Source organism: Gopherus evgoodei, chromosome 9 (genome assembly GCF_007399415.2).
Source record: "Gopherus evgoodei ecotype Sinaloan lineage chromosome 9, rGopEvg1_v1.p, whole genome shotgun sequence".
Classification (NCBI taxonomy): Eukaryota; Metazoa; Chordata; order Testudines; family Testudinidae; genus Gopherus; species Gopherus evgoodei.
The window spans coordinates 43,516,491-43,539,459 of NC_044330.1; the positions used below are offsets into that span (position 1 = coordinate 43,516,491).

At 40.0% G+C, this 22,969-nt stretch overlaps 2 protein-coding genes across 4 annotated transcripts in view; both read left to right on the forward strand.

Annotated features, from left to right (window-relative positions):
* The window catches only part of PIK3CB (phosphatidylinositol-4,5-bisphosphate 3-kinase catalytic subunit beta), a 213,577-nt gene extending 210,011 nt beyond the window's left edge, over positions 1–3,566 (forward strand). For all 3 annotated transcript variants that reach the window (XM_030575228.1, XM_030575229.1, XM_030575227.1), the window contains one exon: positions 2,062–3,566. In XM_030575228.1, the coding sequence (XP_030431088.1) occupies positions 2,062–2,199 (138 nt within the window). In that variant the 3' untranslated portion in view covers positions 2,200–3,566. The remainder of the gene's footprint in view (positions 1–2,061) is intronic.
* Positions 3,567–19,388: 15,822 nt separating this feature from the next.
* LOC115658034 (vesicle-associated membrane protein 2-like) overlaps positions 19,389–22,969 on the forward strand; it is an 81,205-nt gene continuing 77,624 nt past the window's right edge. Inside the window, exon 1 of the mRNA XM_030576494.1 lies at positions 19,389–19,501. Coding sequence (XP_030432354.1) covers positions 19,500–19,501 — 2 coding nt within the window. The 5' untranslated portion in view covers positions 19,389–19,499. The remainder of the gene's footprint in view (positions 19,502–22,969) is intronic.

A 22,969-nucleotide genomic window follows, 5' to 3' on the forward strand; every position in this document is an offset into this window, starting at 1 on the left:
GGATAACTGGGTGCATCTCTGCACCTCCAGATATAGTTCCAATGATTCATTGTCTTCACTTGTAAAATGGGTAACCCCCACTGCTTGTTTTTTCCTATCTAGAAGCTCCCCTGGAGACATTACTATCATTTGATTCGCATTTTTCTCAGACTGTATGTAGTTGTTCATTATGCAGATGGCACTAAACTGGGAGGCGTGGTAGATATGCTGGAGGGTAGGGGTAGGATACAGAGGGACTTGGACAAATGAGAGGATTGGACCGAAAGAAACCTGATGAGGTTCAACAAGTGCAGAGTCCTGCACTTAAGACAGAAGAATCCCATGCATTGCTACAGACTAGGGACCGAGTGGCTAGGAAGCAGTTCTGCAGAAAAGGATCTAGGGATCAGAGTGGATGAGAAGCTGGATATGGGTCAACAGTGTGCCCTTGTTGCCAAGAAGGCTAACGGCATTTTGGGCTATATAAATAGGAGTATTGCCAGAAGATCGAGGGATATGATTATTCCCCTCTATTTGGCATTGGTGATACCTCATCTGGAGTACTGTGTCCAGTTTTGGGCCCCACACTACAAGAAGGATGTGGAAAAATTGGAAAGAATCCAGCGGAGGGCAACAAAAATGATAGGGGGCTGGAGCACATGACTTATAAGGAGAGGCTGAGGGAACTGGGATTGTTTAGTCTGCAGAAGAGAAGAATGAGGGGGGATTTAATAGCTGCTTTTAACTTCTTGAAAGGGGGTTCCAAAGAGGATGGATCTAGACTGTTCTGAGTGGTACCTGATGACAGAACAAGGAGCAATGGTCTCAAGTTCAGTGGGGGAGGGTTAGGTTGGATATTAGGAAAAACTTTTTCATTAGGAGGGTGGTGAAACACTGAACTGGGTTACCTAGGGAGGTGGTGGAATCTCCTTCCTTAGGGGTTTTTAAGGTCAGGCTTGATAAAGCCTTGTCTGGGATGATTTAGTTGATGATTGGTCCTGCTTTGAGCAGGTGGTTGGACTAGATGACCTCCTGAGGTCCCTTCCAACCCTGAAATTCTATGAGTCTGTGATAAGCACACAGTACACAATATACATATAGCCAGACAGGTAGATAAGCATCTCCTGACTGAAAGTAACTTGTTAAAAACCTTCTGGTGACCAGTCCCAAGGCACAGATCTTAAGAACATAATTTGCAGTATACATACATAACTGATTACATATTATCCATACATACATTTTGTGAGGATTATGGGGACCATTGTGACTCAGGCTTTCAATAGAGACCTTATATGACACACTTTGTCAAACTAGTATGTGGATACCAGACCTGGGGGATCTCTGTGACTCTTATGAACCCTGTGCCCTCTGCCAGTTGGCACCAAGAGGTCAGATTCTGACCCTTTGGGCTGCTGATCTCATTAAGACCAGTGGGAATTGAGGGTGCTTGCATACCCTCAGAGGTTTTTTTATGACCTCACAAATTGGCCAAGGACCACAGTGCTGTAAAGAAAAAAGCTTTTCTTAATTTCTGGGTCAAAATAAAGAAATAGTTTTAAAAGTATCTTATCATCTAGGTAGGTAGTTCATGTTCATATGAGAGGGCTAATGGAATGTTTTTCACAACAGAACAGTACAGCCTGTTCAAATTGCTTCACTCAGGTAAAAGTACGTTTTACAGCTTTTCCTGTCACTTTTTTAGATTCTCCGTCAGTTCATTTCTTTTTTGCCAGCATTGAGTTGCCATCTGCCTGTATGTTACTCATAACTTCTAGTTACTGAACTGCAAATTAGTGCCATGTTCTTCTTCAGTAGTTTTTTTTTGTTGCTTTAACAGTAAACACTGGCCAGAGTTGGTTAGTTTCTCAAAAACACCTGTGATTTCCCCTTTTTTTTCTTTCTAACTTTATAATTAAGTCCAGAAAATATCACTGTATATTGATAAAAGACTAATAGATTTAAGAGGTTTATAGTAGAAAAGGAGAATGTGATTTAGAAAAATTAAAATTGCTGGGAAGGGGGGGAACATAACTGGATTTTAAATTCCCAACAGTACCTTTTTGTTTCCTTTTTGTTTTTTAGGACTCTCTTGCCTTAGGGAAGAGTGAGGAAGAAGCGCTAAAACAATTTAAGCAAAAATTTGATGAAGCGCTCCGGGAGAGTTGGACTACTAAAGTGAACTGGATGGCTCACACTGTTCGAAAAGATTACAGATCCTAGGTGGTTTTTAGATTTGCACTGAACTGAATATTACTCTGACAATAAGTGTTTAAAAAGGGAACTGTAGGCTTGACCAACAAAATGTATTTCAAAACAGAAAAAGGAAGTGGTCTGGAGAATTGCTGATTCTTTTGCACTCTGCTTCTGAATGCTTGATCCCAAGACTTTCTGAACAAATAGTAAATATCCTGGATAATCAGTTCCTGCTGACTTTGCACGCTGAGAGCTACTAGATACTTTATTTGTTTTTTTTTTTAATTATTTGGTACTTTAAAAAAGTGTAAATATTTGTTTTTGTATGTTGGGGTAATGTATTCTACACACCCGGAAGGTTTGGAGACCTCTCATGAAACTGCTCATTGTTTTAAAATTGGGGCTTAAAAGAAGAGTGAAAGTTTTTGATATCTTAATACTAGCTAAACATGACCATACTGTGTATATTTTTTCATATGAAATCTGTCCTACTTGCATAAATGCATTAATTAATTCTACTGTAAAGAGTAGCCACAGTTATTGTACTACAGGGAGGTGCTTAAAGTCTTGTACTGCTGCTGAAAGAACAGTATACAGATATTTGTGAGATTTCTAATGGGAGTTCTTCAGAAGCACTTAGTTTTGGCCTAACTTTGTTCTCACTGACTTCACTAGGAGCAATTAGACCAATGCTGATTGCTTTTGAAAATCCCTCCCAAAAGATGTATTGTCTTCAATTCAATCTGTTTAACTCTTTGCAAAAAGCAAAGTTATTTCATCTGTCTGCAAAGAGTTGCTCGATTCAGTCTTCCATTTAACAGTGATGCACACACAAACACATTGTGTAAAGTATGTACAGTATATGGACAATTTTACTTAAATATAATACAAATACTGATTAACAGAGCCTATGTACCAAAATAATAAGGAAATTGTACCACCAACTCGGTACTTAAGATTTTGTAAAAATGAAGTCCATACTTAAAATTCAACATGTTATAAAACACCAGTGAGGAGTCATAACTCTGTTCTTACTGTATTTATTAAAAGCCTGCAGTAATATTACTTTTCCAGGATATTTGTGTTCGGTTTAAGATGATTGCTAATGAAACTGGATTTGTTTTAATTTATTTAGTGAGGTATCAGTTTTTTAGGTGCATAAATGGAAAGCAATTGTGATATGTGCAATAGAAACTGCTGTTTTAAAGGTGTAATATATACTGTTTCTGAACATCAGCAAGATGGAACTTAACTACTGTTCATTCTCCAAAGACCACTGTTAGCTCTCAATTTATGTTGACATTTGAAAGAGAATTAAATATATATTTACCTTTGGACTAAACAATTGTTTTACACAGGAATTTCATTAAAGATGATTTTACTTTGTTCTTAGAGTGAATTGTTTTGTCCTCTTTAAAGACCAGACACCAAATCTAAGCAAGTTAGAAGTACAGCATTTTACACAATTACTTGATTTCTTTTTTGTCAGATATGAAAGGACTGAAATGTTGTTTTGCCCCAACTGTTGGGTATACTCTCTCCTCATTGTTCTGTGCTACTACTGATGTTTCTGGGAATGTCCGTTGTGTTAATATGCTAACATATCAATTGTTTTAGTTTCCTATCCACTTTTGGTAACCATGTATCATATCACCCCTCTGCTTTTAGGAGCAGACAGGAAGAAGGGAAGAAAAACTACTCCAATGGCCACAAATCTGTCTTCACAGTAAAGGGAAACGAATCATCAGTCTGCCACTTCACTGCCTAAAAATTAACATCTGTAACCATTGCTCAGTTGAATCAGCAGAACCATAGCTTAACATGTTTAGTTTTGCTATGCAACAAGGCAAATTACTCAAGGCTAATGTAGGTCTGATAGTTAGAGGCTTGAATTGGAGGTCATGTGGAGACATACTGCAGTACCTCTGATAGGGACTGAGCTTCAAGGAAGTGCAATCTCTCCGAAAACTCCCGAGAGCACAGTAGGGAATGCACATATTGCATCCACCCTGACTGGTGCAGAAGGATTGGAGGGCCATGACAGGAGGAATGATAGCCCACTGGTTAGGGCACTAGCCTAGGATTTGGGAAGCCATTGAATTTCCTGGTCCACCATAGACTTCCTGAGTGACCTTGCACAAATAACTAATTCTCTCTGTTCCTCAATTCCCCATCTGGAAAATGTGGATAACAACACTTCCCTACCTCACAGGGGCTTGTGAGCATAAATACATTAAAGATTATGAGGCAGTCAGATATTACTAATGGAGGGCATATAAGTACCTCAGATGGATAGATGGCCCCATCTGTTCCCTGCTTCCTTTTACTGTAGCTAGCACCCCAGGGAGCATGAGCACTTCTACAGAGTCCTGCACTTAGGACAGAAGAATCCCATTCACTGTTACAGGCTAGGGACCGAATGGCTAGGAATCAGTTCTGCAGAAAAGGACCTAAGGATTATAGTGGACGAGAAGCTGGATGAGAGTCAACAGTGTGCCCTTGTTGCCAAGAAGGCTAACAGCATTTTGGGCTGTATAAGTGAGGGCATTGCTAGCAGATCGAGGGACGTGATCATTCCCCTCTATTCAACATTGATGAGGCCTCATCTGGAGTACTGTGTCCAGTTTTGGGCCCCACACTACAAGAAGGATGTGGAAAAATTGGAAAGAGTCCAGCAGAGGGCAACAAAAATGATTAGGGGGCTGGAGCACATGACTTATGAGGAGAGGCTGAGGGAACTGGGATTGTTTAGTCTGCAGAAGAGAAGAATATGGGGGGATTTGATAGCTGCTTTCAACTACCTGAAAGGGGGTTCCAAAGAGGATGGATCTAGACTGTTCTCCATGGTAGCAGATGACAGAACAAGGAGTAATGGTCTCAAGTTGCAGTAGGGGAGATTTAGGTTGGATATTAGGAAAGACTTTTTCACTAGGAGGGTGGTGAAACACTGGAATGGGTTCCCTAGGGAGGTGGTGCAATCTCCTTTCTTAGAGGTTTTTAAGGTCTGGCTTGACAAAAGCCCTGGCTGGGATGATTTAGTTAGGAATTGGTCCTGCTTTGAGCAGGTGGTTGGACTAGATGACCTCCTGAGGTCCCTTCCAACCCTGATATCTATGATACTGGCGCTTATATTGGAGCATCCTTGTACCTTCCTGCCTTCATGATTATCTTTTATCTTCCCCATATTTGTTGTTGGCAATGAATGAGCCAGAAAACTCTGGAATCTGAGAGGCAAACTAGGGTTGTTTTCTCTGCCTGGAGACTTTTGTGACTGCTTCATTTAAATTTAAAAATGGAGTGTCTTAATTACTAAATAAGAGTGATAAATTAGTTTCCCGTATTTATGTTCATAACTTGAATTTTAGACTGTCCTTCAAGTTTCAGTTTTTAATATGCTTCACGTTTTTTGCTGACAAAGCATACCTGCTTTGGAGAAGGTGGCAGGAGAGACAGGCTAGAGATTTCATTCTCTAGGTAGGAACTCTTGGGACATTGACAGAGGAGAAGCCAATGGGATCAGTGGCTGGATATTTCAGCTAAAATCATCAGCAGAGAAGTAATTAGCTATATTGACATTTTAAATAGTCATTTATTAGGTTTTGGTGTAAACATCCCATTGAGTGAATGGCCATTTACCTCAAAGACAGCTGCTGTTTTAGGCTGATTGCAGCCTTCAGGAGACGACATAGCATGAGATTACACTTGTTTGACAGTTTTAAGATTTTCCTCGATGAGGAATAAGAATATAAGAGAGACAATACTGGGTTAGACCTGGGTCCATCTAGCCCAGTATCATGTCTTCTGACAGTGGCCAATGCCAAATGCTTCAGAGAGAATGAACAGAACAGGGCCATTTTTGAGTGATCCATCCTGTTGTCCAGATATCCTTCTGGCAGTCAGAAGGTTAGGGACACCCAGAACATGGGGTTGTATTCCTGATCAGCTTGGCTAATAGCCATAGATGGACCTCTCTTCAAAAAAGAATTAGATGAATTCATGGAACACAGTTATACTTTTGGTCTTCATAACATCCCCTGGCAATGAGTTCTACAAGTTAATTGTGCGAATTACTTCCTTATGTTTGTTTTAAACCTGATGCCTTTTAGTTTCATTGGGTGACCCCTGCTTCTTGTGTTATATGAAGGGGTAAATAATACTTCCTTATTCACCTTCTCTGCACATTATAAATCTCTGTCATATCCCCCTGTAGTAGACTCTCTTCCAAGCTGAACAGTCTCTTCTTAATCTCTTGTCAAATGGAAACTATTCCATACCCCTACTCATTTTTCTTGCCTTTCTCTATACTTCTTCCAATTCTAATATCCTTTTTGAGGCAACCAGAACTGAATGCAGTATTCAACATGTGGGTGTTCCCTGGATTTATATAGCTGAATTATGATATTTTCTGTCTTATCTATCCCTTTCCTAATAGTTCCTAACATGCTGTTAACTTTTTTGACTGCCAAAGCACACTGAGCAGCTGTTTTCAGAGAACTATCCAGAATGACTCCCAGAGCACTTTGAGCAGCAATGGCTAATTTAGATCCCCATAATATTGTATGTAGAGTTAGGAGTGTTTTCCACTGTGCATTAGTTTTCATTTATTAACATTGAATTTCATCTACCTTTTTGCTGCCCAGTTTTGGAAAATCCATTTATACCTATCACAGTCAGCTGTGAACTTAACTATCTTGAGTAATTTTGTATCATCTGCCAACTTTGCCACCTCACTGTTTATCCCATTTTCCAGATCATTTGTGAATATGTTGAACACCACTGGTCCCACTACAGATCCTTGGGGGGCCCTGTTATTTATCTCCCTCCACTGTGAAAACTGATAATTTATTCCTACTTTTTGTTCCCTACCTTTGAAGCAGTTACTGATTCATGAGAAGACCTTCCCTCTTACATATTGATGGTCTACTTTATTTAAGAGCCCTTAGTGGGGAACCTTGTCAAAGGCTTTCTGAAAGTGCAAGTACACTGTGTCCACTGGATCACCCTTGTGCACATGTTTGTTGACACTCAAATAATTATTATAGATAGGTGACTAGACATAGTTATCAGGTCAAGGGAAAGCATAGATAGTATAGTTTAGATCTACAGCAAGACCTAAATTCCACTGCTGTTGAAAACATGGAATCCAACTACAAATTATGAGACTGAAACATCTTCTGATTCATGAAGTTTCACGTTATTTTAAGTAGCTGTTGAGGAGAGTCATTGTAATAAGTTACCTTGTTATGCACTCTTTCCTGTTTAAAAAATATTACAGCCCTTCATTAAAACAGCCCCTTTAGCTGCATTCTCTCACTGTGTTTGTAGAAGAAAAGATACACCTAGTCACCCAAACCTAAGATAAATAAGCTGTAATAGCACCCTTTTCCAGAGCATAGATTGTAAATTGTTTTGTCATCTCTCTTGTTTAACTTCATAATTGTGTAGTGTGTATGCTGCTCCCTAAAAGTGCTCCATCTTCTGTATATTCCTTCCCTCAGTTGCTGCACTATCACTGCTTGATGATAGCAGATGTTCACAACTATCCATCTAGGTATTTGCTTGTTAGGTGCGAACTCAATTTGTTTTCCAAGGGAGGCAGCTTTCCTTGCTTTCGCTTCCTCACAACTGTGTATATTTTGATTTCATAACTGTCTTACCACATCATTTTTAAACAGTCTGAATTGATTCAGATCATCTATCTTCTAACGAATAGCTGCTACATATGACTTCATAATATAACCTGATCCTATTAATTAATTTTTTGGAACTATTGAAATCCGATAACTAGTACACAGTCTTAATTATTACAGTGTCAGACTATGATCATTTTATTCCTTTTGAGTAAAACAAAGATGTGATTTCAAATGTCATTCTTCATTTGTGCAATCAATATTCCTGTTAATCTTTTATAATACAATGTGTTAATCTAACACTCACCTGTTAATACTAAAGATGAAATATCTTCAGACGTGTCAACCTTTTTTGTAATCTTTAAAATTCACCTGGAGTAGTGGTGCTGGGAGCTGAGATGGTCTTAAAGTGAAATTCTCTAGTCAGAGACCATCGTAGAGCAGATGCATCAGTACAAGCTGCCCCCCCCCCGTACCCCAAAACTGATCTAGAAGAACACCTGTTAGGGATAAGGATAACTATTACAGTAGCAACTAGGAACGCCAATCCAGGCGAAATACTAAAGAAAATAGCTCCTCCCCCAAGATTTTACAAGGCTGGTAGTCTCCATGCCTACTTACTTAAGGGTTTTTAGAAATACACATGTGATCTCTCTAGGAGGTTTTTAAGAAATACACATGTGATCTCTCTAGTGATTTTTCTCTGTGAATAAGAACAGAAGCTGTTCCGAAGAGTTTTTTCTAAAGGTGCCATGGGCCATACAACACCCTTCAGTGAAGCTGTGGAATTAAATCCCCCCACCCCACCTGAAATTCTTAACCAAGATAGAAAAAAAATGAACCATAAACATTTAAATGGAAAATAAAATTGAATCTTTCACATTTTGTTTGATAACTCTTTTCATGAGCCACCTCAGGGCTCTGGTCAGGGTACAGAGATTGAGATCTTTGTCTATCACGTGAAGAACCTGCTTATGAAAAATGCAACATGCAGAGTTGAGATGAATTACAGCATTGACATACATGTACAGAGAGGCTTCAGCTTTATTAAAGAACTTTTTTTTTTCCCCCAAACAAGTCCAGTGGGCAGTTACTCGCTGCTAATTAATAACATACTTACAAGCGATAGCCTGTATTGCTGGATCTCCCTCACACTGAGTTCTCAGAACTGCCCCTGCTTAGTAAGTGTTTAAAGTTATTTCTTTACCAGGGTAGAATTTAGAACCATTCTGTTTATCTTTTCCAGTTCTAAGTGGGGCTGGCAAACCACTCTGCTCCGGGCTAGGATAGCAAGGCATACTGTATCTGCAAGCTGCAATTCTGTACCATGCCCATACAAACTGTAGCATTGACAAAGTCTTACAGGTACAAAAGCAAAGGTGCATTTGGGTACATTTTGTCTGCTCTAATAGTTAGAAAGAAAGCTGTTAGGTTCTAGAAGCTCCCTGCCAAGCAGCATTTTATGTCTTAGAATAATCTTGTGTGTTTAGGGGGATAACAAAAAGGCTGATAAGTTGATCAATTATATGCCCAAGCATTAAGAGTTCATCTGTGAACTTTTCTTCAGATGTGGGCTCCTTATGACTGCATCCACTTGCCACATTTGATCACTCAGTAGAATTTTGCACAGATGCCCATTTTACACAACTAAAGCTAATCTAATCAAGTGCTTGACTGCTCTAAACTCCCACAAATGGTGGTAGGAATGCAGGGTGTCTTACAGGTGCAAGATCAAGCCTTTACTGTTGCTGAGAGCATCTGAGATGGGATATGACTATCCTACTATGACACAGGCAGTTGGGCCCTGTTTGTAATTTGTTTCACTTCAATAGAACAGATATAGTGTTTGGCAAGACAGTCCCTTGATTCTAATTAGCCATGTGTGGGATGCTTTACACAACAACACCATTTCTCTGTCTTTCTGCAATATAAATTATAAATCCAGTCAATTCTACAATTTCAAGGAATGTTTGGGGCAGCAGGGGTCAGAACCCTATTTAGGGGAGGCGATGGGCAAAACCATATGGGTGAGGGGAGACATAGGAAGTGCCCTGCCCTCTGTTTAGCAGAATCACAGCTTCAAGCACCTTTACAATTGTCTATACATCATACTGATGGCACTTTCTTATTCTTTGTTGGTATAGCTCCTAGCACAGTGAGATCCTGGTCCATGTTGGGGGCTGGTAGGTGCTACAGTAATACAAACACCACCTTCCACCGTAACAGTCTCTAACTTCTCTGCTGATCCTACTAATAGAGTTTAGTAGATTGACACAGTTAATGACTCATCTCTGTGACAAAAAGGAGACAATGGAGTGTGCACCCAGCCCCTGCCATTGAGGGGGCAGTTGGGAGACTCCTGTACGAGCAGAGGATAGCAGCTGCTTTGAGAGATAAGGGGAAATGGTGGTGCAGGCAGCTGCTGACATGAGAGGGAAGAGTTGAGGAATAATGGTGTATAGGAGGGGAATCTGGGAGATCCTACACCCTGTCTGCCAACAGGGGGGGGTGGACAGACAGAGCTCCAGACCTGGAAAGATGGTGAGAGAAGCTACAGAGAGTCCCTGAAATAGAGGGTATGGGAGGATGGCTTGTGGGGAAATGGAGGAATGTAAGGATCCCTGTGGATAAACAGAGGACTTGAGACACTAAGGCTGTCTCTCTGATTTCACATACATGCTCACACAGTTCAAAAATAAATAAAAACTGTTTAATATGCCAGATCAGTAATAAAAACCTCCTGAACAGACTACACTATACCAGCAAATATAATACAAACCAAAACAATTTTTAATTCACTGTCAAGATCTGCATTTAGGATTCTGCACTACTCTTGCTGCAGCTGATTAACCTTTTCATTGAGAGTGGCACGGAGAAAGCTGCTTCCTACATGTTTTAAGGGTATGCTATTACAGAGCAAACTTGGGTCCTGGTAGGCCTAAAAAGCTTTCAGTTCCCACACTTATAAACTACCTTACATATGAAGAGTTCACAATATTTAGGTTATTCAATGTGCAGCTAGTATATGTAGCAAGCATACAGTGCAATTATAGACCCCTGTCCTGCTTTCAGATCCATGCCAACTCCAAGCTGAGCCTATATGGATCCAAGCGTAGGGCTGGAGTTTTAATGTTTTGAAGCTGCAACATCCTGCATAAAAAAGGGATCTACCGTGAGTCCTTGATTACCCCTACATCCATGATAGCCTTTGGGGAGTACAGTACCACAGCGGGTGTCTCCTCTGTCATAGTGGTCCAGTAAGCTGTGGGCAATGAAACTGCTTTCTGAGTGCAGAGTGTCACACTTCCGGCAGATGACGATTTCGCATTTCGGACACATTTTCCCCGAGTGTGGCTGCCTTAGAGAACACATCTCCTCCCTTGGAAGCTTCATTTTTTTGGAACCTTTCCTGTGTAAACATCTCTTCTTGTCTTCAAAAACCCGATTCCTCCCCTGAGGGCTGAAACAACAGAAGGAAAATGGTGACAAATTTAACCTATAAAGTTTTGATAGCAAAATGAGGTCAGCAGAAGCAGTTAATGCCCTTTTTTAAAAAGCCCCTGAGGTTTTCTCTGTGGCACAGTCTAAACAACAGGTGCCATATTTAAACACTATGGAAGAATGCATGTGGAAAGAATAAGCAGAATCTGGTACTTACAATATGATACAGGTCACAGGCCTTGCTTTTTAGAAGCTGGAATTTGTGAGGATTTTATCTGCCTGTTTTAAAGTTGTAAAACAAACCTGTCTTGAATGCCCTTTTTCAGTGGAAGTTACTGCAGGTATCTTGAAAGAGGCTGTAATTTAGAACAGCAGTTTCTCTTTGGCACTACACACAGCCTCGCATATGCACTTTCCATGGAGCTGATCCTGCAGTGAGTCCCATGTGGAGACTTCCACAGGGCTCTGTGCAGGTGCAGGGGTCTGCCGTGCAGAGATCATTGCAGGCATCAGGCCCTAGTTAGTAAAACAAAGTCCAAATATATCATACAAAGTGCCTGTTTGCATTTGTGAACTCACATGCAGCTTGCAATGACTAGAAGGAGAACATGACAATGCTCTGTCCTTGGACAGAGACAACCGGAAAGGCTTTAAAGGGACACTTCTAGCACTCATGAAAATGAATGCTAATGACCTGAGTATCTATTTGTAACAGTGCCTTTCTGCTGAGTTGAATGCTAACTAAGGTCTCAATCCTGCAAACACTTACATGAATAGTCCCCAAGTAGTGTTTGTGGGATTGGGGCCTATCGGTACTTCTATGTACCGAGACAATAGGAGCCTTAGAAATACATTCAGTCTATGTGAGGACTGGCTCTGTTATGTCAGCTTGTTGGTGTAGTAAAATACTGAGAGAGTGGGCAGCTAGAACAGTACTGATTTTTTATAGCAGATCTGAAAAAATCTCTCTAGTCCATTTTCAACTGTCCTCACTTTCAGATTAGTTTGAGGCCTCCTGGTCTTGGAAAGAATGATTTTCCTGGTTTTATCATTATATTTAAATTGACTTCTTACCCTGTTCTGTCCCCAGAACAAGCTCCCGAGAAGTCATGAAGAGCAAATGTAACCCACAAAATCTGTCATTGTTCCATCACAACTTGTCTCAGGGTCCAATTCTGCTAGTGTAATCCTACTGGCATTAGAGTTATTCCATATTTGGTCCAGTATAATCTAGAACAGAGTTTGGCTCTCAGTATCATTTCTGGCTAGTTTATTTTAAATCTGTGCTAAGCATGTAACTAGCTGATGTGGCTATCAAGCCTAATGTATTTATGCTGATATGTACATGCTCTTCTTGCTTAGATCATAATTTCCTGGGTCTAATTACCAAAGACAGACTGCTTTTAGCAGAGCTGTAAAGAAAGCAGCTTTGACCTATGGGTTGGGCTAGGACATTTTTTTAAGTTAATTTATTAGCAATACCCAATAATTTCTGCACTGTGCATGCACTCAATTTATCTCATCCAAGGGGGATCTGGAGTGACTTGACTGACACTAAAACACTTATGGAATCCCAAATAAGTAATAACAATGAACATTCCAACGGGGCTAACAAGTATGCAAAAAAGCAGTTAATCATTTTTGTCAGAGAAGTTAGCAGAAAGGAGTCTGAGCATACACAAGGAGCAAGCCTGCTGAGTAAAGAGGCATCAATTTTACATGATCATATTTCAGAGAGAAGAACTGAAGTTTAAGCTCACAGCTCAGAATGTGGTATCACACACTCCACCACACTTGCAACTTTCCAGTACCTATAAAGTTGTGTATTGATTTCAGCTGCTACCCATATATTGCTACCATACCACGTCTTCTGCCATGATTCTAGGATTCAGTACTGGTGCAAACACGGATTCACCAACGTAGTAATGTTATTCCGGGAAGTGATTTCCAGGGCTGTCACAACTCACAGTGTTGACAAGTACAGTACAAGGGTACCGACAAGTAAATGTGGGCACTGGGAAACATCCCTGTAAGTCATTCAACCTTTCTATACCTCAGTTTCCGGGTTCGTAAAAACACATCACAGGGTTGTTTGTAAAGCTTTTTGTGGGCTTTGGGTGGAGGATGCTTTAGAAGCACAAAGTATTATGCATAAGTAACCACCACTGGTTAAAGATTATGCTATGGCACCCTTCACTGTGTCTATTACAGCTGCTTATCATGAGTCATTGAGCATTCAGCCTCTGACATACTTACAGTTTACTCCTGGAAGGAGCAGAGAAGAAATTTAGTGCAGAAAACCTTTTCTTAAACAGACGCTCTCTCTTTTTCCTTCCATGTTTCATATCACCTACACTGTCATCTTTACTCTCCCTCTTTGCCTTCTGCCAGCTCATCTTCACTATAAGAGCAACAATAAAACAAACGAGAGCAGGAGACAGCAAGTTCAAACATCTATGCTGCTATCACAAAAACAACATGAGTAACAATGTGCAACTAAATTATATAGACATGTTTCTGTACTAACCTGTAGATGTTCTGGGAATACAGCTAGTTTTGTGGAATTCAGACAGAAGGCACTTTCCATCAGATGGAGCAAACACCTGCTTTGGAAAATCCTGAGGGAAGAAGAAGAGGTAAGTATGGCTATTCTTACTTAACTAAGCTCTGGTTAGTAGCATGGCTGTTAAGTAAGATAAATGTCTCCATTCTAGATGCTACCGTGTATGATTAAATTAATTTCCAAAGAAATAGCAAGTTGCTCACTTGATAAAAGCAAATAATAGGAGATAATAAAACAATCCTGTAGAGAGAAGGGAAACAGCAAACTGATTTCTTGAGATGGCACAGATATAAAGCAACAGGCGAGGAAGGCACTTGGTCACTGCTTGAAAATAATTTCTTCTTTTTCCTGGTAAAATATTTGATTAATCTTAATTTCCGCATTGTGCTGCTTTGTCTCCAAGCACTATCCCTGTGGCCTCTGTGATTAAATTAGTCTCTCTGCTCTACATTTGATATTCAATAATTGCATTTACTTTTGGTTGATTGACTCACATAGTAGTTTTCACTTGCTCCAAATTGCTGGGAAGCAGCTTCAGCCCATCCTGCCCATTTGTTGTAGTTTGAAGTATTTCCCAATAATTGTTTTCTAAAATAAATCACACAACCCTAATTTTTAGGAATAAACACAAATGAGGCAGCATTCTATTGAGTTAGAGAGTGATCAGAAAATCCATCATGGCTGAGCTATGTATTTTCCTTAATTTTAGCCTTTGTATCCTCACATAAATCCTACAACACACTCCATGCCAGCACAGAGGTCTCTTGTGTACAGCTCTCATTGCAGAATCAGGACCAATCTAACTCTCACTTTTATTAATTCGATTATAATTGTTTACCAAGAATACACTATGACATGTGAATGAGGAAAGTAGAAAGAACTCAGGAGCAGCACAGTCACTCAGCAGTTAACTCCACCCTCATGCTAAGTAGGCAGCTGCCCACATTTTTAGCAGAGCCGAGGGAAGACCCTCCCTTTTGATGATTAATTTGGGGAATGGTGTAGTTTCTCTGTGTAGACTGAACAGAGGTGAAATGAAATGAAAAAGGTTGTAAATATCTCATTAAAATGCACAAGGAAACAGTCTCTTTAAAAAGTGCTCCAACATCAAGGAGCAAAGAAAGTTGCAGGTGTCACAAATGTTCAGACCTTACCATTTTAAGGTCTCTTTGTAGCTTTTAATGCTTTCCACAACCTCCTTCAAATTCAAGGCCTGCCTGGAAAACACAACATGTTTTTCTGTAGCAGGGATACAGGAGTGTCAATTTGAAGTTTTTCTGTTAAACCAGCTTTGAAGAGTAGACCATAATCTGCACCTAAGTGGCAGCAGCTGGAGAGGCAGGAATTTCCTCTACCTCTCAGTGGTGAGTTCAGAGCCCTGCAGATGAAGCTATTTTAATATTAATGCTGAAGTCAGGTAGCTTGTTTTTTTCTTTAAACAGGAGATGGAAGAGAAGTGTAACATTAAGGTTATCAAAGTAAATGTTTAGAAAAGTAGGTCATGAAAAAGTAAAGGTACTCAAAGTGGACCTGTTCTAAAGCCCATTGAAGTCAGTGAAAAGACTCCCACTTCAGAAGACTTTGGCCAGGATTATGTGGATTTTTTACAGGACTGGGCCCAGTAAGATTAAATTGCCCATATTATCTTTACTATCTGTATTCAGTAGTCTAATGTAGCTAGTCCTTATGATAGAACTATTCTTGTCTTTACAGTTATGTATGTGATTATGTGCTGTTCTGAGCTTCTGTATGACTGAGCGCTTATCTCTTTTCTTCCACCCCATTTATATTTCAGGGTCTTCTGCTTTCCATTGCTTTTAACACTGTAATTAATTGTCTGTGTGATTTTACTGATGGTGTTCCTAATACACAGAAATAACAGCCAAGTATTCTTAGTTACCTCAGAGGTTCTCTCTCTCTCTCTCTCACACACACACACAAATCTCCAAAATATCATCGTTAAAACAAAATTGAAAGCAATTAGAGCTCAGCACTTCAGCCTGCAAAGTATCTCTAATATCTGGATCCTACTTAAAAAGAGCTAGGAAGAGACTAATGGTCTCTAGGTGGAACAACTACAGATTTGTGGGGAGAGAGAGACAGAACAGCATTTCCAAGTAATTAAATGCTATAATTCTGTATTGCTCTAAGTAATGGCAAGAAAGGCATAGTACCTTCAGAGCCTTGGAATGCTGTTTGATCATTATGTCACCATTGATACCTAGTGATTCCACCTAAAGGCTTTCTTCATAATTCCTGATACAGCTGCCTTGTTGGTTAAGGAGTGCTATCCAGGTATTAGTTTAAGGGGAATTAAGGACATCCAGTTCTGAACAGATATATAATATTGTGTAAGGCAAAGTGACATGGACCAAATTGATAACTCTCTTCCATCTCTAGCTATTCTGGAGCAAAATGCCTGAGTGACTGGCTCTATACTAGCACTACAAGACATGAGTGTGTGTTACACTCTGAGAGATGAGTCTTTATTTTATTAGACTGGTACCTTTGTTTCTACTTGTGTAGCATGTGTGCTGCTAAATGTCCATTAGTAAGTGGCCTTGACACTGCCATGTTTGCACATGGGGCCTCAGCCCAGGAAAGAAATATGTATTTATCAGTTTAAAAACTTTCACAGACCAGTTTTACCACTGTTGTTACCTTAGCGTGATTTTACCCCAGCTTGGGAAGACTGTCAGGATAGCAAGACAGAAGACTACCCTACAGACACAGCCCATCTGCCTTTTCTCGTGTAGTCTCAGTAGGACACGGAGCCCCACTGTGCTAGGAGTTACATGTGTATGTAGTGAGATGGCGTCACTGGTCCAAAATAGCAAGTCAAAGGGTAAGAGACAGGAAAGTGTCCTCATCCCACTGAGAGACAGAGCGATGAAATGATTTTCCCAGCATCACAGGAACTCCCCCTCAACCGCACGATCATCCTTTCTCTCTAATCTAATACAAGATTTTATTCGAAACATATTGCAAAAAGCATCATATAAGCTATTTGACTTACTCTTCTCATATCCTTTCAGCCACCACAGGGTGTCTCTGCATCTCTTCCTAGAAAGACAAAAGCCTCTGGTAGCCTGGCCCAGAATACCCCACCTTTGGAAAGATGGCATGGGGGGAGGCAATGTCTTTTATTGGACCAACTTCTATTCATGAGAAAGAGGGAAGCTTTCAAGCTACATCAAGTTCTTCGACCTTTGGAACACAGAGCTCCAACCCTTTCAGTGTATTTAACACAATTTATGTTTTAAAAGCTAAGAAAAAAATCACCCAGTTCTCTGCGGATTTTCTTCTGCAACAGAGAACAATGTCTGGTTTGAGAATGCTATTACAATAGGCGGCACTTCTCAATGGACAGCGAGAACTTATTTCCTTTAGTGGTTGATGATGCTTGAAACCTGGAGATGTTTTGACAGGGTAGCTGCTTGTAGTTCATGAAACAAGGATGATCAGGTAACTGAAATCTAATCATTCATCACCCTTCATGTGAGCTGCACCATGCATCTGAGAGCAAAACTGAGCTCTCAATGTCCATATTTACCAATGTCTATATACCAATGTCTTTGACAAAGCAATCGGTGTAGTAGCTTTGCCAGGATAAATGTGCTAAGTATTGCACTGCACACCTTAGCAGATCTGTTCAATTGTCCTCAATATAGGTTTAAAGTAGTGTTTATTTGCAATGAAATGAAGCCGAAGGGCAAGCTAGTGACTTAGCAATTACCTGATATAGTCACCTCTGGACTTAACCCACATGCTGCTGCTGTGATCATTTTAGCTTGTGACACTTATGGGTGGGTGGTTTCTCTTTTTAAGGAACATGCTTTGTAATATGTCATATTAGAAATGGGTTAATTGTTTGGGATAAAACATGAATCATTCTGGACCTATGTCCAAACTCCAATGCAAATGTGAGCCTGCTTGAGGCTTCTAGATTTGGAAAAGGTGAACTAGCTTTTTTTCTGAATTGCTTTTCATTCTCTCTACATTCTGGTCTTCAAGTCATTGCCCAACAGGAATTTAAATACTGGGGCGTGGGGAAAAAAAGACTGTGGCTGTTGGGTCCATTGCTATATGGATCCCTTGGCAGCAATACACGTGTAACATTTGGGCTAGGAGGATTTCATCCCCTCAGCTTCCTTATAGGTCCCATGTACAAAGCACTGCTATGAAAGCTTTACGCATGAGAGCAAGATTTGGTTCTTAGGATCTAAGCAAATATCAGATGACCGCAAAGCTGGGCTTTTTCATAGCACTCTGTTTCACTTGGATTGGGTTCTGGTGTGTTTTATGCTCAGTCTAATTCTTTAGCTAACTAATATGGGGCATATATTGCTCTGCTCACCTGGAAACAGTGTGGGGTTACAAACTGGCAGGGTTTAGCGGGATATGTGGGTAGATGGATGGGTGAAGACCTCTACCTCTGCTCACTAACTTGAAAATGAGCCTTGGTGAGGTTCTGCATCTGAAACACTTTCTTTGTAACTTGCCACCACCACCAGACCAACCAGATGCTTCTCCATACTACCAGCCCATCCATCTCAGAGGTCTAGATTCTCAAATATCTCCTTGTTTGTACTGTTTAAAATTTTCCCTTATCCAGGCATAGATCTGTTCTGAGCCAGCTCCCACTAGAGTGAGTGGAAAGACTCTATTTGGCTACACAGAATGTTGGATAACACACCAACTAAAACAAAAATTCACATCATGGGGAGACAGTGCTGGATTTACGTTGGTTAAATGATCTCTCTGCAACATTTCATATCTTTATCTGATTACAGAGTGACTTGGATTTAAATGTTTTGTTGTGCTTTCTCTTCCAGAATGAGATTCACTTGCTTGGTTAGGAGGACAACCAAAGAGAGAAGCACTGACAAAGAGGAAAACACCTGGGATTCAAGAAGGATCTGGGACTCCTCACAGTAGAGGGAGCAAAAAGAGGAAGGCATAAGAAATTGCACATATGTGGAGGTAAATAGATATTTTTCCTTGTACTTTGGCAAGTGCTGAGAGTCCTCTGCAGTCTGGCTTTATTGCTGCACCCGATCAGAAAAAAAAATTGGTCCATCTAGTCTGGCATCCTGTCTCCAGTCAGGGCCAGTCTTGCATTTGCCTCTGGACCATCCAATACTGTATTGGAGGATTTTTTTTCCTGACCTAGCTGATATTTATGCATCCTCTCCCTCTCTTAATCCAACAGTGTTCATCTGTCAATTGGATCTTTACACTCATAATTTAACTACAGACATAGAACAGTCATGCTTCCATTGTTTAAGGAAAAAAGATACAAAGAATTCTTTGAATAAATTCAAAGATGGAAATATGCTTAATTTCCATGTACAATACAGCTGAGAATAAATGCCCTATTATTAAATCTAGAGGAGTCAGGATGCAGACATCTGGGGGGAAAGTTCCATTTATATTAGTCACTCTAAGAGTTTATTCTGCCTAGAATTACAGAGGGTATGCATCTGTGGCTTTCCTCTACTTCCTAGCATGTGATGTGAGGTGCAGGCATGCTCAGTAGCTTATGCCTACCACTCCTATCTCAGTAACAGTGCCTACAATACTAAGAGACTGGTTGCATCAGAAGCAGAGCTGGAAAGCCATCTTTGCTAGCTGCTGAGAGTGAGAGAAACAGCAGAACCTTAGCAGATCCGCAGACTATCTGACAGAAAACAATGTGAGTATCCCTTGTCATAGGAGTTTAATGAAAATGAGCTGCAGTGTGAGAATGAGGGTTTATGTCTGGAGGGAAGGAGTTTCGCTAAATCAGCATAAAAGCACTGTCCATCAGTTGTGGTGCTGAAACTCTGAATACTCAGCTGTGAATGGGTGTGTTTCTTACTTCACAAAGAAATGATAGCAGCATGGCTTTAAACTGACCGAGATCCTTTTTGAAGCAAGGTTGGGTTATGGGATTGTATGTCACAGATTCTGTCTTATATCTGTCAATATCTGTTTACAATTATATTCCCCCTAAATGCTCGCTCTATAGAAGTGCAATACTGTGGCTGGAAAGTTCACTGCTGTTTCTGATACATGAAAAGTTGCTTGTTTGGGTTTTGGAGAAATGGCCAAGTAGTATGTTGTTGTTTTCAAAACCAAGTACAAATTAACTCTTACTATGAATGTTTCTTTTTATGTTTAATTGTATGTGGTGTGTAGGTGTGGTGAAAGGCTGGCTATGTGAATAAGGCATCTGAAGCTACTTTAACATTTGTGTAGCTGGCTGTCACATGAAAACTACATGGCATCCGTGTGAATCAGTGTCAGATTCTGAGGAGCATTTGCTGAGTGTGAGACCTCTCTTGTGTATATTAGGGATCCAAAGTTTGATTAGACTTTGATTCTGTCTTAAACGGTCTGCTGTGGCTCTTAAACGGTGGGAACTCTGCTATGGCAGGCTGTGCAGTTTTTCCAGCTGCTGGACAGCAGTAAAAAGAATTACTAACGTGTTTACAATTCAAAATAGTGCTGAAACAAACCCTTCAAAACGCTGGGCCAAATCCTCCGATTAGTACAGTTCTGTAACTCACAATGAAACAATGCTGATTTATACCAGCTGAGGATCTGGACCTTTGTCCTCACTATCTGGTGCAATATGGTAATAAAATATTAGATATAAAATAATTTCAACTCAGTTATATTCAGCATCCGTCTGTTTCTGTGCAGCAGTGGATGACACTAACCCATCACTTCAGAATTATTTTATTACATCTTTAAATAGCTGTCCATGTCTTTAACTGTGGTGTAAATGCCAGCATTAATTTGCTCTTTTAGTCAACCAGTAAAACCTATTTAGTTAATAGTTACTCTGGAAAAACATTGGTGTAAATGAGACTAGATCTGCCCATGTCGTTTAGATAACTTGATTCTGAAATGCATCCTTTGATAACAGCCTATAACAATCTACATGGGGGGAAAAATGATGAAAGAGGGCACTTCAAACTAGAAGACAAAGGTATAACAAAATCCATTGGCTGGAAGTTGAAGCTGAACAGGTTTAGCCTAGAAATAAGGTGCAAATTTTTAACAACGATGGTAATTTACCATTGAAACAATTTACCCAGGATTGTGGTGAATTCTCAATCACCAGCAATTTTTTTTATCAAGATGGGATGTTTTTCTAAATGATCTGCTGTAACTCAAACAGGGATTAAATCGGGGAAGTTCCGTGACTTGCATTCTGCAGAGGGTCAGACCAGATGATCACAACTTTCCTATCTCGCCTTATAATCTATGAATCTATTTTAACAGGATTGCATAAATGTTCATTTATGACTAGTCAGTCCAAACCAGCTGCAAAACATCTCAGAAGTATAAAAAGGTCAAATAATTCTAATACTATATAACATAAGTGGGCGGAAAAACATAGGGCCAGATCCTACTGGTATAGAAGTGAATGGAGCTATGCTGATTACTGTAAATAAAAAGTTGTGTCCTACTGTAAACTATTTCAATACAAAATTTAAAAAAAAATTACATCCAGAATCTTATTCTGAGATCTAGAATTTTTTTTCATTTGCTTATTCACCTATTAAAATGTCAGAAAACAAGCTTTTAACTACAACATCCAGAATGTCTCCAAGCCAAAGAACTGCTTTCTGAAAAATATCCTGGCTTAATGTGCCCCTCTGAACTTCTCCAAACGGTTATGCGCTTGCCAGCTCATTGTATGCTATTGGTGCTGTTGCCTAGTTGTGTCTATATCAGGAGTCAGAGGATGACGTCAAATACTTTGATCTGTATGTGAGCTGTTCTTCAATGATTAATGCAACAGTTTCCTGCTGCAGAATTATCATCTAAACTATTCAAACAAGAAACAGTTTTTCATACTATCTTTCTCTTACTAGTGTGTATTCATAACAGATTTTTTAATTAAAAATAGGTTGATTCCATATTAGTATGACTGGGTCTTTTGTAGAAAAGCTTGCATAAGTTTCTTTGTTGATCTAGGGAAAAAGGGAAACTGTTTTTATGTCGGATAATCTTTCAACACACTAATCATACAAAGCCAGGATAAATAAGCAACTTGCTATTAGGCAGATATTGATGTATTTAGTTGGTTTCTGTTTCTCTGTGAAATGGATGTACAGAAAAGGAATTTAAAACTCCTTGATGAATGTCACCACTATCCAACTTTGAGTTATCGATGAATGCCAGAAGGTAAATGTGTGTTAACTAACAACCTGTAGCAACAACTAATGGTATTCATCAACTTGCAAAAGCTTATTGCTAGTGAACACCAAATACCAGGAAATGGTTTCTTTTCATCTTGTTATAGAGCACCATAAACATGCATAGCACTTCACACACTTGTAAGAAGACAAAGAACTGGCTCCTGAGGGCTTGTTTTCACATACTGCTCTACCGCTGCAGTGCTTTAGGCCTTGGCTACACTTGAGAGTTACAGCACTGTTAATGGTTTTATAGCTCTGTAACGCATTCCCCATCCACACTGGCAAGGCACGTACAGCCCTGTATCTCCATGGCTACAGCGCTGGTTGTACTCCACCTCCACGAGAGGAATAAAGAGAATAGTGCTGCTGCTGCAGCACTGGCTACACAGGGGATTAGGTCGGTTATAACTACATCACTCAGGGCTGTGGATTTTTCACACCCTTGAGCAATGTTGTTATATTGATGTATGTCTAGTGTACAACTGTGTTCAGTGACTTCAGTAGAGAGATGCTGACTTACAGCAACCGGCAGTCTAGCCTCATGAGATTACAGTCTGTGTGGTTCAATACAAATGATGAAGGCTCAAAAGTCAGAGCAAACCTTATTGGAGAGAGGATCAGTACTGAAAGGTTAAATGAAAGAAGTGGGTTTAAAAGGAGGAATTTGAAGGAAGAGCAGAGGTCACTTCTTGCTTGCGAAGACGGGGAAATTGTTCCAAGCACAAGGATAAGAAATGAACAGAGAGTCAGGGGTGGGGGGAGAGATTGAGTGTCACCTCTTGGGAGGTGAAGGAGAAAATGATGATGGCATCAGGCATGTCTTTGATGCAATCCTGTTCATATACAAAGAATGAACAAACAGGAGGTCGTTTGTTTGCTCGCAGTTCCAAGACTCTCTCCAATCAGCACTCTGGCCAAAAACCTTTTTCTCAGAGTGTAACACTGGTCCTTTAAGAGCAAGGCCACTG